Here is a 16,161-nt window from a genome sequence, read left to right as displayed (position 1 = left end):
AACAAATAGTCTGAAAATATCAAAATGAACTGAAATTTCAAGGAATTAAACTATAATATTTTTATTTTAAATCTGGAAGGTTTCATAAAAAAATTAAAATTTATTTTTAATGATTCTTTAAACTTTACTGTCTTTGCCACAAGTTCCTTTCAAAATATACTATTACTTAGGATTTATTCGTTAAATATTTAAAGTCTAAAATTTCATTAAATTCAGATCTTTTTAAAACTTTACTTTTTTTTAACTTATATATGATTTTGAAACATTTACATCTTAATAGAAAAAATTAACTTTTGTGACTTTAACCAAAATGGAAAAGGTTTAAAATAAAAAATAAATATTACATTTAAAAAATATCTCTATAAAATATATTATTTCCTAAACTATAAAATATAATCCCTTTTATTTGTTTTGATTGACAATAAACATGTTCAAGATGTTTGTTTTTAATGTTTGTTTTTATAAAAACAAACAAGATGCCACTTATATTTGGATGTTAAAAAAATGTCATTCAAATATTTGTATTGAGATCATTCATACATCAAAAAAATTTAGATCTATTCACATTTAAAAAAAAAAAACAAATGCTACCTATTTTTCATCTTATAAAACACCAGCCTAATAATATCATAATGAGTTCAAATTTTAATATGTTTTTTCCGCCGGATGTTTATTTTAATTCTGACTTTTTTATTAAAATCTATCAAGTATCTTATTTTTAATAACTGTGCAAAGTCATGCTGATGCTATTGTTGTTTTATCGATAATTTGATTAATGTAGTTTTATTGAGTGAGAACCTAATGAAATATTATGAAATTAGCTGAGATTTTTATATATGGTACATATAATATCTTTTGACATTCTAGAAATTTTCATAATGTTTTAGATTATATAGTCGTAACCTCTAATTTATGAAAGTGTTTGGTTCTGGTCGTCTTATTAACTTGCTATATATGCTCTTATTAATGTTTTTTTTTCCTTTTCCTTTTGTTACCATGGGTTTCATTTGAATTCTATTATTTTTCTTTATGTTTGTTTTCCTTAGGACTAGATGGCTTCATCGGATATCGAATCTTCCAATGTTGAAGAAAATGCACAAGAAAGAAAGAAAAGGAAGTGGTCCATCAAGATTAGATTTTCATGTTGGGAAGAAAGCTAGACAAGGTAAATGGAATGAGAGGGGTCAACCTGTTGGAGCGACTTTAGTTAAGTTGTGATGGGAAAGGGACTCACACAACCAACTTCAATTAAGTGGAAACAAAACTATTTCTGTATTTGTTTGTTTAAAAGGGATGTTTGCCATAAATAAATATGCAAAAAAAAAAATCTAACACAACCAAGCAATAAATCAACCACAAGAGACAGATTTTCATGTGGAAAACCCAAAATGGGAAAAACCACGGGACTGTAGTCTGATATAATCTTTCACTATATTAATGGGAATACAACACAATTTCTTCTCTAGATAACCATTAGAGGCTAATAACATAAAGAATTTCAATATTCATGGATTACAATAACAATCTAATATATGTCTTTCTAATAAATGGATATCTCAACTAACATCCAAAGAGAGGATAAAATAAAAATCAAGACCAATAGGATTGTAGAGGGTGATGTTAGGAACTTATCCTCCAAATTTGACAGAAAATGGAGTTAAAATCGCCTTCCGGTCGTCCAATTACATATCAAAACCTCTCTCGTCCTTTTGCTGCAATTCATAATTAGGTGAGCCGCTTGCTTTTTATTCTTTATATCGCCACCTGATTTTTGAAAACTCATTTCATCTCTTGCTTCTCTTTCTCACTTGTAGGACAATGCTCGAAACTAAACTTAAAATGCCCTACAAGTGGAGAAAAAATAGATTTTGTCTTGCTCATGTTAACTTTTTCAAGAACTCTTTCAACATATGCTTCTTGAAATAACCATAACTTCCTAGATTTTTTATCGCGGGAAATCTTCATGCCAAGAATCTGTTTTATTGATCCCAAGTCCTTCATTGCAAAAGACTTGATAAGTTCTTTCTTTAGATTATCAATCTTACTAGCATCATGGCCAACAATTAACTTGTCTTCCACAAAAAGCAAAAGAATAATGAAATCATTATCACCAAACTTCTTTATAAAAATACAATGATCACACATTGTCTTGTTAAAACCATCATTCTCTATGAAAGAATCAAACTTCTTGTACCACTGTCTTGGTGCATGTTTCAGTCCATGCAGACTTTTCTTCAACTTGTCTTGTTAAAACTATGATTCTCCATGAAAGAATCAAACTTCTTGTACCACTGTCTTGGTGCCTATTTCTGTCTATACAAACTTTTTTTCAACTTGCATACAAGTTCTTCTTTCTCTTTGACACTGAATCTTTTAGGTTACTCCATGTATATTTCCTCCTCTAAGTCACCATGCAAGAAAGTTGTCTTTACCTCAAGCTATTTAATCTCCAAATTCAAGGTAGCTGCTAATCACATAACAACTCGGATAAAAGACATCTTCACCAGAGGAGAAAAGATTCCTTCAAAATCTACACCTTTTTTTCTTACTAAAACCTTTCACAACCAATCTAACCTTATACTGCTGTTGTAAGTTATTTTTAGTCTTCAACCCATAAACCCATTTGTTCTTCAGTGCCCTCTTTCTTTTAGGAAGGTTTATCAAGTCATACCTGTGGTTCTCACTCAAGGATTTCATTTCCTCTTACATGGCTCTAACTTACTCATTTTTATGTTTGTGAGACATAGCTTCTTCAAAACATTTTGGCTCCCCTCAATCTGTAAGTATCACATACTCAGGTGGAGGATATCTAGTGAAAGGTTGCCTTAGTGGATCTCCTCAATTCTATCTCAACTAGTGATGTTGAGCTATTGTCCAGTAATGTTTGCTCAAGAATTGGTATTTGCCACAATCAGAAAATAATGTGGAAGCAAAATGGTCGGGTTGTGGTTTGAAAATAATGTGAAATGGTTTAAACAAAAGTAGTGTATTATGTCTAATATACTCTGAGTGGGTTTATTTTTGACGACAACAAGATTATTATCTTGTGTGAAGAGAATGTTTTCGATGAGTTTGCAAAGGTAATCTTTGAATTGTATAATGTTAATTTTGTTACTTTACTTGATTTTATGTTATTAACAACATTTGTTTCTAACAAAAAAAGAAGGATGCAAATAGTTTGTTTAACATGTTCGCATATTAGTGGCCCACGTGCCACATTATTGATTGGATCATATTTGGGTTTAAATAATAAAACAAATTATGGGTTGAATCCTTATTGGTCAATGGGAAAAAATTAACTATCAACTTTAATGGAAAGTGGGAATTAGGATTTTATTAAAATTGGTCCTCTCTCCACCTATATAAAAAATGATATCACGTGAATTTTCTATCCATCAGAAAAGTAAGTCACTTTAAAGGGGTTAAGAAAGACAAATCAATTTTTCTAAATATTTAATTCTTACAGTGAAACTTAATCAAGAAATTTGCTATGAATCAAGATATGTCTTCTCTCAATTATGATGATGTGAAAATCAGGATATGCAAATTAGGGTTTTCTTGCTTTTAGAATCCCCAACATTGGTATTTGAGACTAAATTAGAGTTCGTGTTTTTCCATTAAAAAATCATTGTGATTTGATCATCAATTGAGCCGCATGAATTTATTTCCTACGGTTTATCAAATCTGCCGAATAAATGAAACTTGGTCCTTATTTGAAGAAATACATGCAGTTTGGCTCCACGTTTCAAAATGTTGCCTTTATAATTAAAATTGTGAACTTCTATTCACGTGCATTGGTCATGAATCTTATGGCCTTTGCAATAAATTATGGGCTTTTATCTTTATTTATTTAATTTAATTTTATTATTATTTCTAAGATTTGAGCATCATATCTTAATTATGCTTGGGCCATGAATTCTGTTTTATGAATTTGATATGGGCTTATGAATCTCACGGAAATGGCCTGATGAATTGATTGACTTTATGTGATCTATGTGGTGTGCAAATGGGCAATTTTCAGAAACCTCCCCTGAGGTTTGATATAATTTCACTTAGATGGTGAGTTTGATTGTATTCTCACTTACCTCCCCTGCCGTCAGTATACATATGGTTTGACCGTTAGTTGACTTGTAAAATTACTAAAATATCCAAACCACTTAAAACCAAGCCTAGGATTTGGCGCCAACAACTTTATACGGATTCTTTTACCAATGAGTGTGTTTATGGACAAAAATAGGGTGATATACACTTACCTCATCTTCTCTCCAAATTGAACTTAGGTTTGCTCTCCCCATTTTGGCCGAATTTTTTAGAAAGTTGCAGCTCTTGGTACTATGACTCTCCTCCATCTATATATTCTACACACACTACACAATACTTGCTTCCCCCCATCATCCATTAATCAATTAATTTATATGTTTTTTATTTTATCTTTTAATTTAACAGGAAAGGAACAAACATTTTCTCAAGCCCAGCCGGTCTTTTAATTAATTACTATTGTAAGTACTCAATATTTAGGCTAAAAAGTTGGATTCAACCCATCTCCTTCTTCCTTTTATATAAATCATTTTTCTTTTTCTTTTTTAACCATATTTATTTATATCGAAATGAAATGAAATGATATTGATAGCTAGATGAGTGTAAGATTGACTATAGATGAGTATTAGGATTGATTATTGTGTAAATATAAAAAACGGTTTAATTAAATTGGTAGGTAAAAAATGGCACATGAGGTGTTCGACAAAATACCTATTACGGTTTATTTGTCTCATTTTAAGTAAATTAAGTAGAATGACACATTGATGGGAAGACAAAATTTGTAAGCTCATCATGCAGCACAACAAATCTGCGAAAAAACGAGACAAAAACACATTTACAAAGTTTGCAGCATTGTCGCGCGCGACAAGCACTCGTCGCGCGCGCGACAGTGCCATTGCGCGGGCGACGAGTGCTTGTCGCGCGCGCGAATGGGCCCTTTCGCGTGCGCGATGGGCACTGTTGCGCGCGCGATGGGCACTGTCGCGCGCGCGACCAGCGTCCATTAGGCGCGCTTTGCTTTGTTGTCCCGCGTGCCCCATTTTATGTTGCCATTGCGCGCGTGACATGCAGCCATTTAATTTTAATTTTTTATTTAAGTTTCTTCTCAAGGAACATGCGGTGATGACTTTTATTGGTAGTATTTTTATTTGTCCCATGAAATTGCTCTGTAATGTTAAGCGACAAGTTCTTGTCTCCCGTGCGACAATCTTGTCTTACAAAATTGTAGAAAGATGAATATGTGTTTATTTGTAATATTTTGAGCTATGATTTTGATTAATGAATAAAAAATTGGATTTGCAGATATAATGGCCAAGAAGCCGCGGTCTAAGTGTAATCCACCCGGTCCAAGAAAGAAACCAGGCAGGATGAAGATTCCGGCATCAGAACATTTCCCCGGGCGTATTACGAATACCTCTAAATTTGGAAATGTCATGGAAGCCATCAAAAGGAAGTTGACGAGACAACAATTAAGATTATTCAAGAAAGACATTTTTGGCCAGTTCGCAAAAATGGATGCCTATGTCTTCAGTGGCGCAATTGTGCACAACGCATTACTTAGGCAAGTAGCACATGATAAGCATGATGAAGATCAGATGTGGTTTGAATTCTATGGCCAATTAGCACGATTATCAATCGGTGAGTGGTGTTTAGTTACCGGACTTAAGTATAGTGTATACGACATACACAGAAAAGCAAAGGTTGGGGTACAACACAGGTTACGTGATTTGTATTTTGATGGGGATCTAGGAGCGACCCTTAAAGAATTTGACGTAAGATTTGAGGCTTTGAACTTTAATGACGTGGACGATGTTGATGCGCTAAAGATCGCGCTGTATTATTTTGCGGATAGAGTGCTCAATGGAAGAAAAGATGAGCGTAAACCAAATTCAAAGTTGCTATACGAAGTCGATGATCTTGAGTACTTTAGAAGTCTTCCATGGGGTCGTTCCTCTTGGCAAACTGTATACGACAGTTTGGATACCGCACTGAATCAAAAATCAGAGCTTTTCCAGGATTTTAGTCTTAAAGAAGTGAAGTACAACATTTATGGCTTTTCTCCTGGGGTGCAGGTGCGTTGAAAAGACTAAAAGTTATGCTTGTTTTGTTATGTACTTTTTAATCATTAAGGTTGTTTTGCTTCCGAAATTTATATTTTCACTTAGTATAGGCTTGGTTGTTCGAAGTATGTGAAGGGTTTCTAAATGAAAAGTGGGCCATCAAAACCAAAACGAAGACTCCGCGTATATTGAAGTGGGAAGGTGTTTCATCCACAAGAATATGTTTTACTGAGGTCTATAAGTTTTTCAACGACAAGACTCGTATTGTAAGTATTACATATATTTTTACATTGGTTGCGAAGATTTAGTAAATTATAGATAGTTCGGTTTACAAGAAATTTCAATTTCTTTATGCACAGGGAGTTGTTAAACAAACTCTCAATCCAACCATGCATGAGAAGGACATGCTATTGTGGAAAAGCGTGCAGGATTACATGAAACAAATCCCACAGTGGGTGTATAATGTAATAAAATTATTCAACTTAGTTATAACGTTATGTTACCAATGTCAAACTGTTGCAAGTTGTATAATTTGTTTTCGTTGCAACATCAGCCCAACATGTGCATGCCGCCCATCGAAGAGGACAAAAATAAGACACCAGTTGGTGATGAATATGAAGCAGATGTTGAGCCACCTATTCACGACAAATATAAAGCCGACGACTCGCATGAGGTTATATGTTATTTTCGGCATTTTAACTATTTGTTTCATGAAAGTGTAAGATTTAATAAATTATACATAAAGTTTTTTTTTCTCTATGATCACAGACAAAAGCAAAGGTTTCCCATGATGATGTCATCTATCGAATAGAGAGGATTGATCATTCCATTATTGACATGAAAGAAATGATGAATACGATGTTGTCCGAAGATGCGACTGAGCGTAAGGAGCAGAGACAATTTAGAAAAGAACAGAGAGAGTTTAGACAAGAGCAGAGACAGTTTGCAAAATCTGTTACGGAGTTTATTAATTCATATACCAGTAATTCATTCAATTGCTCCTACAGTGATACCCCAATGAGTAACTCTTACACGGTGAGCTATTTAAATAATTGTTCCTTTTGTTTGACTACATTGTAACTACAGTACTTGACAATAACAGTTTTTTATTGTTGACAGGTCCCTAACGATGTTGGAGATCAATATGAGCACACCCCGATGTCATTGAGTTTATATGGGGACTTAAACGATGACAGCGTGCAAATCCTGAAGGAAGCACATCCCGGCATTAGCAAATTTGGCCGTTCATATAGGACGTCACATGTCCTTAGAAGTCCATACTTACATACTTACAAGCGAGTAAGGGGCATTAAGAGTCTCCCCACTGCAGAGCCGACGAATGGCGAGATTGACGAAAGGATGATTGTCGATATCAATCCACTGAGAGGATTGGATGATCGGACACTATTTCATGAGTTTGAGCAATGGCTTGCTAGTAACGTTGCAGTTGATCGTGAGATCCATCAATCGATGCAATTTTATAGAACATTGTTGGGGAAAGACTCAATGGGGTGGCTAGGTGATGAGGTAATTATTGTTAATCTTTATTTAATTTACTTATGATTAAATTAAGTTGGTTGTTTGACATATGTATTTGCCACGTGCAGCATATCCATGAATACTACCGGTTGACAAGTGAAAAGCAGCAGCAATATCCAAATGCCTTGTATCAACGTTGCACGCATACAGATGTCTTTTTTTGGGTAAGAGACTTGCAGTTCTAATCATTGATTTACTACCCTATACTAAAATATAACATTGAAATATTTGATTGCGATGAATTCAATAGGTTTTTTTGAAGGCTCAATGGAATAACGGTGATTGTGATCTACATTCATTAGATTATACCAGGCTGAACACTTACATTGATGGTCGGGAAGACATGAAATCAAAACCGTTTGCGGACGTTGATATGGTGTGTGTTCCTACATGGTTCAATATAGTTCTGATAATAATAATTAGTTGATTTTATGATTTCTTCACATTGGATACGAATTCTTATGGCCATCTACAGGTTTTAATTCCAATTAACTTGGAAGACAACCATTGGGTTGTAGCCCGGGTAGACTTCCAGCACAAGCAGATAGAGATCTATGACTCGATGAAGGAGTTTCGCGAGGACAAAACATATGGTCAGTTTTTGAAGCCACTTCAAGTTATCTTTCCCCAATGGCTTGAAGATGTTGGGTTTTATGACAGCCAGCCAAACTTACGTAGTGCGGAACCCTGGAAACTGGTGAGCGTTGATGATGTGCCTCAACAACAACCCGAAAGCGGCGATTGTGGGGTGTTTATGTTAATGTTTACAATGTATTTAATGTTCAAGCTACAATTTAATTTTGACAGTTGGCATGGACATTATTTTAGGAGGAAGATTGCCATTGACATATTTAACGGTGATATTATGTTATAAATGATATATTACTCTTTTATATTAATTATTGAATCTTGTGTCGACCGAACTGAAAATTCATATATTTAAGATTTTTATTATATCTGTTTTGATACCTTGTGTTAATGAGTTGATTGTTGAGATGTTGGTTGGTGAGAATCTGAGTTCTGTTATAGGTTGATAGCAGCTTGTGTCAAATATTAGTGGTTTGGTCTTTGTAGCAAAATTGAATCATTTGCTGGTGGAGACTGGTATAGTTTGTTCCTGAGAGAAGCAAACATCCTATAATTTAGGGAGACAATGTTTATCTCCCGGGAGACGAGCAGTCGTCGCTCCAACTTTTGGATACAAGCATTCTGAATTTTGGGGAGACAGAATTGTCTCACGGGAGACAACAATTTGTCTCCCCAAAATTCAGAATGCTTGTATCGATATTGGAAAAACAAGCATTCTGAAATTTGGGGAGACAAGCGGTTGTCTCCCGTGCGACAATTCTGTCTCCCCAAAATTCAGAATGCTTGTTTTTGAAATATCGAAACAAGCATTCTGAAATTTGGGGAGACAAGCATTGTCGCACGGGAGACAACCGCTTGTCTCCTCAAATTTCAGAATGCTTGTTTTTCCAATATCGATACAAGCATTCTGACATTTGGGGAGACAAGATGTTGTCTCCCATGCGATAGTTTGTCTGCCCAAATTTCAGAATTTTTGCCTGGAGGTGAAATAAAAAACTACAAAAACTTAATTTACTTTTCTCAGCAATAGACTATACTCTCCATTAAGTTGTTTGTCACCCAACCGACGATACAAATAACAAACATTTTAATTTATGCCGAAACCTAAAAAACATTAATATCAGTTAATTAAATAATAGGAACATGTGCATTTCCGCAGCTTACAGTTGATCACAATCACAATTTGACTGAATTTCATCAGCCTATACATCTAGCAGTCACCCATATATACAAAAAGAACAAAAATAATAACTACAGTAACAGTGTGCCATGATAGATAGTTGAGTTATACTTTATACATGGCATTGTCACTATGTTAGTATAACATTTATACAAAATATACAAAAACTCAATCTTGTGCCTATGACTGAGTACAAAAAGATGATACGACATCTCGATTGCCTTGCTCGTACTGAAAAGGTGTTGTATTATCATATCCCTCAAAAGAATGTATTGTATGGGATGAGTTCGGGTGCTACTATCTTTACAAAAAATAAGACATTTGTGCTACTGACATGCTGCTGAATGCACTGTACTTCAAACTTGTTACTCTTCAGTTAATTGTCCTTCAATTGTAAATATAGATAATTAGAAGATTATCTAATATTTAAGTATATATTATTTCATCATTTTAAACAAAATATAAATGAGATTATTAGGATAATACCATGTCCAATGACACTGGACTGAGTTGACACCATATTTTCAGTAGATGCAGCATTTGAAGCAATGCCATCATCACCATACTTTGAACCAGAGCAACGACATTTTCCCTATATATATATATATATATATATATATTAGTGGTTGATATGTTGGAGGATAAATAGTAATGCATAAAAATAAACAACAAAATTGTAATAACTCACCTTTGCTGAATTTCGCTTCAGTTCCGCTTTCTTCAACTTCAAACACTGCATAGGTGCCTTACAACCCCTCTTATTGTGGCCCCACTGACCACATCTCGAACATTTCACACTCGAACTCCTTTTGAAGGACTTTGCTTCACCCAATTCTTTCTTTCTCTTGGTCTGAGGCCTACCAGCACATCTACTGAAGATTATTGTGCAGAAGTAGAGGCCATTTACTCTCATCAGGCACTGGATATAATTGGTGTGAATAAGTGTTCTAAAATGATATTTTCTTCAACAATGGGTGGACATAGTCATTCACGTTGAACCTCATGGCATCAATGCAACAAATTGCATGTTTGCAAGGCAGCCCTGATATGTCCCACTCATTGCAATCACAATGTTTTCCTAACAAATCTACAACAGTCCTCTTGGACATATCTTCCATGACCTCAAATGTCTGGTTGTGACCAAATATCATAGTCAATGATCTAGCCGCCTCCTTTTCTCTCGTAACTCTCCTCCTGACAACTGGAGGCAACTCATCCTGCCAAGCGAGAACTTCTTGTTGTCTCGTGTGAATGAGTGTCATCAATTTCCTCCTAATTTCTTCAAGCATTCGAAGGATCGGCATGCCTCTATAATTTTTTATCCAGTTGTTGAAAGACTCGGACATGTTATTGGTGACATGGTTACTTTTAGTATGGGTAGGGAAACAATGCTTCACCCAACAAACTACTGGTATTTGCATCAACCAATCATGTCCAGCGGGACTGATTTCATTCAACTCAGCCGTATGTCTCCTGAAATCAGAAACATTTGCACTTCTACACGCTTGCTAGAATGGTTTCTTAAGCAAAACACCGGGAAATTTTTCCTTGAAGTTAGCATAAATATGTCTGCAACAGTATCTCTTCAAAGCATGAGGAAAGACCTTGTCTAATGCATTTAGTATCCCCTTCTGTCTGTCACTCATAAAACACAAACCTTCCCCATAATTGCAGCCTATTTTTCATATAATTTCTCCAGAAAATACACCCAAGACTCTGTGTTTTCATTTTCTACTACACATACAGCCAATGGGTAAATACCATAATTGGCATCCACACTAACTGCAAACAACAACACTCCCTTATAGGGTCCTTTTAGAAAACAACCATCAATGCCTATGAATTGCCTACAACCCCCAAAGAATCCCCTTCTGCTTGCATCAAAGAACACAAAGAATCTCCTAAAATAAGGATCCACACCACCTCCTAATCAATCTTCATCTAATGATACAGTGGATCCAGGATTCGAAGCAAGTATGGCATGCATATACCTGAATAGTTTGGTGTAGCTTGCTTTATGGTCTTGTCCCAACAGTTCTAATGCTTTGTTTCTTGCTCGATATAGCCTTTGATTGCAGCAAGTTATTCCATATCTTCTGAAAAGTTATGATGCAATGACATCAATTGGCAGTTGAGTATTAGCCCTGAACAGATGAAGAAAGGAAATAGCTAGCCATGTTGATGTTGCTTCGTAATTCTCGGTGTTTCTTACACAAGTATGCTCTGAACAGTATGTCTTGATCTAAAAATGATCTTCATTCCAGTTAGGACTAGCATGTAGCCTCCAAGTACATCCTGTAGTAGCACACCTAAGTGTAACTCTTGACTTTTCATTCTTTACTCTTTCTAATCTGAATGCATTCTTTATTGCATACACCTTCACAACCTTCCTGAATTCATCTACATCCTTAAACAACTGACCTGGTTTAAGTACAATATTTTCACCATCGGCTGCAAACTCAAAACCACCTGAGTTTCGCTCATATCGATAACAAGCTTCGTTCGCAGCCTCATTATCAGTTTCATCTAAATTACAACCACTATCATCACCAGATTGGTAGTCATCCAACCCATTATCAAGCACAACGTCAACAACTTCATTAACCTCTCCTTCGCTATCAGCATGAGGCAAATCATTTTCAATATTATTTTCTGTACATTCATCTGCAAAGACATCTCTATCGTCATTTGTTGCCATCATCTCAACCAAATCTTCTATTGCCGTCCCTTGCTCAACTTCATTAACCTCATCATTGAAATCAGAGAGAGCAAACTCATTCTGATCCGCTAAGTCAAAGCAGTCCATTTCAACTGGCCTTTCGTCTCTATCATATGTGAATAAGCACACGTTAATAAGTGAAAGTAAAGTAATAATTATGAATAATAATAATAATAATGGCATTGCTAAACAACAACGACAACAGTTACAATAATAAAGAAAAAATTATAATAATAATACATTTTAAAATTTTTCATGTCACATAACAAACAAAAACTGAGAACGTGCGACAACCTTGTCGCACGGGAGACAACCTTGTCGCCCAAAAATACAGAATTTTGTATGTGAGACAAGAGCATGTCACCACACAGAACACAAAAATATTGTTTCACTTGTTGCCCAAAAATCCTATTTGTCGCCTACAAAAACAGAAATTACACTCATGCGACACACAATTGTCGCACGGGAGACACAAAACTTTCGCCCAAAAACACATAATGTATGTGCGACAAGAGGATATCGCCGCACAACAGACAAAAACACTGTTTTTGTGTGACAAGACTTGTCCCCCGTGCGACAATATTGTTGCCTTAAAACACAGAAACGCATTACGGGCGACATCAGTTCATCGCACATGCGACACCATTGTCACCCAAAAACTCAGTCTGTATTAGTGCAACAATGTCTTGTCGCACGGGAGACAAACTTGTCACCCAAAAACGCAGAAACTGTGTTTCTGCGACGGGCGCACACAAACACTGTAAATTCATAAACATATCAACTTAAGCAAACTTTGGCGGGAAAAATAAAAATTGCAGCTAAGACTACTTCTATTTTACACACCCATTTGCATAACAATAACAAATTTTTGGCTTTGTAGCCTTATTACACTATGTATGGTGTAAATCACAAACATAAAATAACTAATAATTAAATTTTTTCAACTCATGGCCACATATGGCTAAACTCATTTTCCTTTTAATCAATTTTTCCACCACCAACCCATGAACAAGATAAATAAAACACAACCAACAACCACTTATAAAACTCCAAAAACAAGAAAACCAAAGGTATTTATAAATTTTAGACTTTCATCAAGTAACTAACCTCTTACAAACTCCAATAACAGTGGCATCTTCCGATTGCCGTTGATCGTCACCGGTCGGTGGCCTTCTCCGACCACCTATGTTTTTCTTCTTCATGGGTTATGTATGTTCTTGATGTGTATTTCTTTTTGTTCCAGTAGATGAGAGTAGGTAAGTGGAGTGAAAATGGTGAGAAATTGACAACCATTGCTTTTTTGTACTGGGGAAAGAGAAGAGAAAGAGAAAAACACTCTTTTACACAATGGATATTGTGTCTAATCGGTTAATACAATTGTCCAATAGATTTTGAACCATTTTTTTATTGTTATTTGATTTTTTTTATAATTTCACCTTGTCTTTTACATATTTACCCTCGTCAACTAACGGTCAAACCGTATGTATACTAACAGCAGGGGAGGTAAGTGAGAATACAATCAAACTCGCCATCTAAGTGAAATTATATCAAACCTCAGGGGAGGTTTCTGAAAATTGCCCGGTGTGCAAATATATATATAAACACTTGAATTCTTATATATACACACATATGTGTGTGTTCGAATCTGATCAAGTTTTAAGAATCATATGGAATTTGTCCAATAAGTGTTGAACCTGTTTGCATATTATTGGCTTACATGCAACATTAATAAACTGAAGGCACTTATGTTCCTCTTCATGAATATATGAATATTACCGTAAGTATTTATATGCCTATTTTTGTTTCAACATTTGTTATAATTTAATTTTGATGTGTATATCATATATAATTTGTTAGTCACCAAAGTGGCTAAATTAGAAAGTTTTCATAGATGTCAAATTAAATTAAGTTTCAAGTACTCATAATTATTGTGATGCTTATGATTGAATGACATGATGATTTTCCTATATGGGTATATTGAAATTCATAGATTATAAAATATTTAGGAATCGCCCAAAGGTTGATTAATTAATTTTATAATCTATGATTATGATTGTGAATAACTAGTATGCTTGATTAGGCATGTTTAGTATATCTAAAGATAGCAGGCATGTCTAGTTAATGTGTATTTGATTACTAATTATGTGAAATTAAAGTTAAGCATCAATTATATTTATTGTAGTGTATTGTTGTATCAATTAAAGTTTACAACATCTATGTTTGTTGCTCTTCATTTGTTGTTACGTTCAATGGCCTTAATTACCCAGATTGGTCTGAGCAAGTCTTGTTTCACTTAAGTGTTTTGGATCTTGACTTAGTATTGTTAACTGAAAGACCAGCTGCTATTACTAATGAAAGCAACGCTGAAGAAAGATCTCTCCATAAGACTTGGGAGAGATAAAACAGATTGAGCCTAGTGTTTAATTAGATCACAATTTCCAACAACATCAATTCCACAACTCCAAGAATTGAAAGTGCTAAGGAATATATAGAATTTGTGAAAGAGTTTTCTCAGTTTGAATCGGCTGATAAGTCCCATATCGGGGCATTAATGGGTACGTTGACCACATGCAAGTTTGATAGTACACGTATCATGCATCAACATGTGACTGAGATAATAGACACAACAACAAAATTGAGGTCCATGGATATGGAAGTGGGTGAGAGTTTCCTTGTGCAATTCATTATCAACTCTTTGCCTACTGCCTATGGTCTATTTCAAATAAACTATAACACCATTAAGGACAAATAGAGTGCAAATGAACTTCAGACCATGTTCATTGAGGAAAAAGCAAGACTTAAGAAATAAGGAACTCACTCAATTAATCACATTGGTCATAAAGGAGCTGAAAAAAATTTGGAAAAAAATTATCGCGAGGGCAAGAAAGAAGCATCAAAGCTAAAAGTGCAACCCACCTAAATCCACAAGAAGGATATTAAGAAGGAAAAGTGTCATTTTTGCAATAAACATTGACACTTCACCAAAGATTGCCTAAAGCGTAAAGCCTGATTCGAAACGAAGGTAAGTCTAGTGCTTTACTATGTTTTACATCAAACTTAGCTGAAGTTCTTTATAACACATGGTGGATTGATTCTGGTTGCACTACTCACGTTTCAAATACGATGCAAAAATTTCTTACAATTCAAACCATAAACCCAAATGAGAAGTTTATTTTCATGGAGAACCAAGTTAAAGCTCCAATTAAAGACATTGGGACTTATCGTTTGATTTTATATGCAGGACATCATTTAGATCTTTTTCAGACTCTTTATATTTCTTCTATTTTTTGCAATTTAATTTCTTTGTCCAAACTTGATTCTGTTGGATATGCTTTTACATTTGGAAACAAATGTTTTAGTTTATTGAAACATAATAGTACCATTTGTTCTGGAATTCTTTCTGATGGTCTATACAAATTAAAGCTTGAAAATATTTTTGTTGAGTCTTTGTTAACCTTGCATCATAATTTTGGCACTAAACGTGGTTTAATGAATGAAAGTTCAACTTAATTGTGGCATAAGCATTTAGGTCACATATCTAAAGCAAGAATAAAAAGATTAGTAAAAAATGAAAACCTTCCAAATTTGGATCTTATTGATCTTGATATTTGTGTGGATCGTATTAAAGGAAAACAAACAAGTATAAAAAGAGCCACAAGAACTACACAATATTCCATCTTTTGGTAGAGAAAAGTATTTCATCACCTTTATTGATGATTTTTCACGTTATGGTTATATCTATTTGTTCCATGAAAAATCTCAATTAGTGGATGCCCTAGAGGTATTTATTTTTTTTATTCGGTATGTTGATGACATTTTGCTTGCTGCTAATAATTTTGGTCTACTTCATGAGACCAAGGAGTTTCTCTCTAAGAACTTCAAAATAAAAATATGGGTGAGGCATCATATGTAATTGGAATTGAAATATTCCATGACAGTGCACATGGATTGCTAAAATTGTCTCAGAAAGTATATATTACTAAAATTTTAGAGAGATTCGGAATGGAAAAATGCTCTGCGAGTGTTGTTCTAATTCA

General features: G+C 34.6%; 1 protein-coding gene across 1 annotated transcript in view; it reads right to left on the bottom strand.

Moving 5' to 3' along the window:
* Positions 1–11,647: 11,647 nt before the first annotated feature.
* Positions 11,648–16,161, bottom strand: part of LOC127903575 (uncharacterized) — a 36,939-nt gene continuing 32,425 nt past the window's right edge. The window contains exons 5-6 of the mRNA XM_052443898.1: positions 12,831–12,882; positions 11,648–12,230 (exon numbers count right to left, since the gene is read on the bottom strand). Coding sequence (XP_052299858.1) covers positions 11,648–12,230; positions 12,831–12,882 — 635 coding nt within the window. The remainder of the gene's footprint in view (positions 12,231–12,830; positions 12,883–16,161) is intronic.

Source organism: Citrus sinensis, chromosome 1 (assembly GCF_022201045.2).
Source record: "Citrus sinensis cultivar Valencia sweet orange chromosome 1, DVS_A1.0, whole genome shotgun sequence".
In the NCBI taxonomy this organism is placed as follows: domain Eukaryota; kingdom Viridiplantae; phylum Streptophyta; class Magnoliopsida; order Sapindales; family Rutaceae; genus Citrus; species Citrus sinensis.
This window is presented reverse-complemented; position numbering and strand designations above follow the sequence as displayed.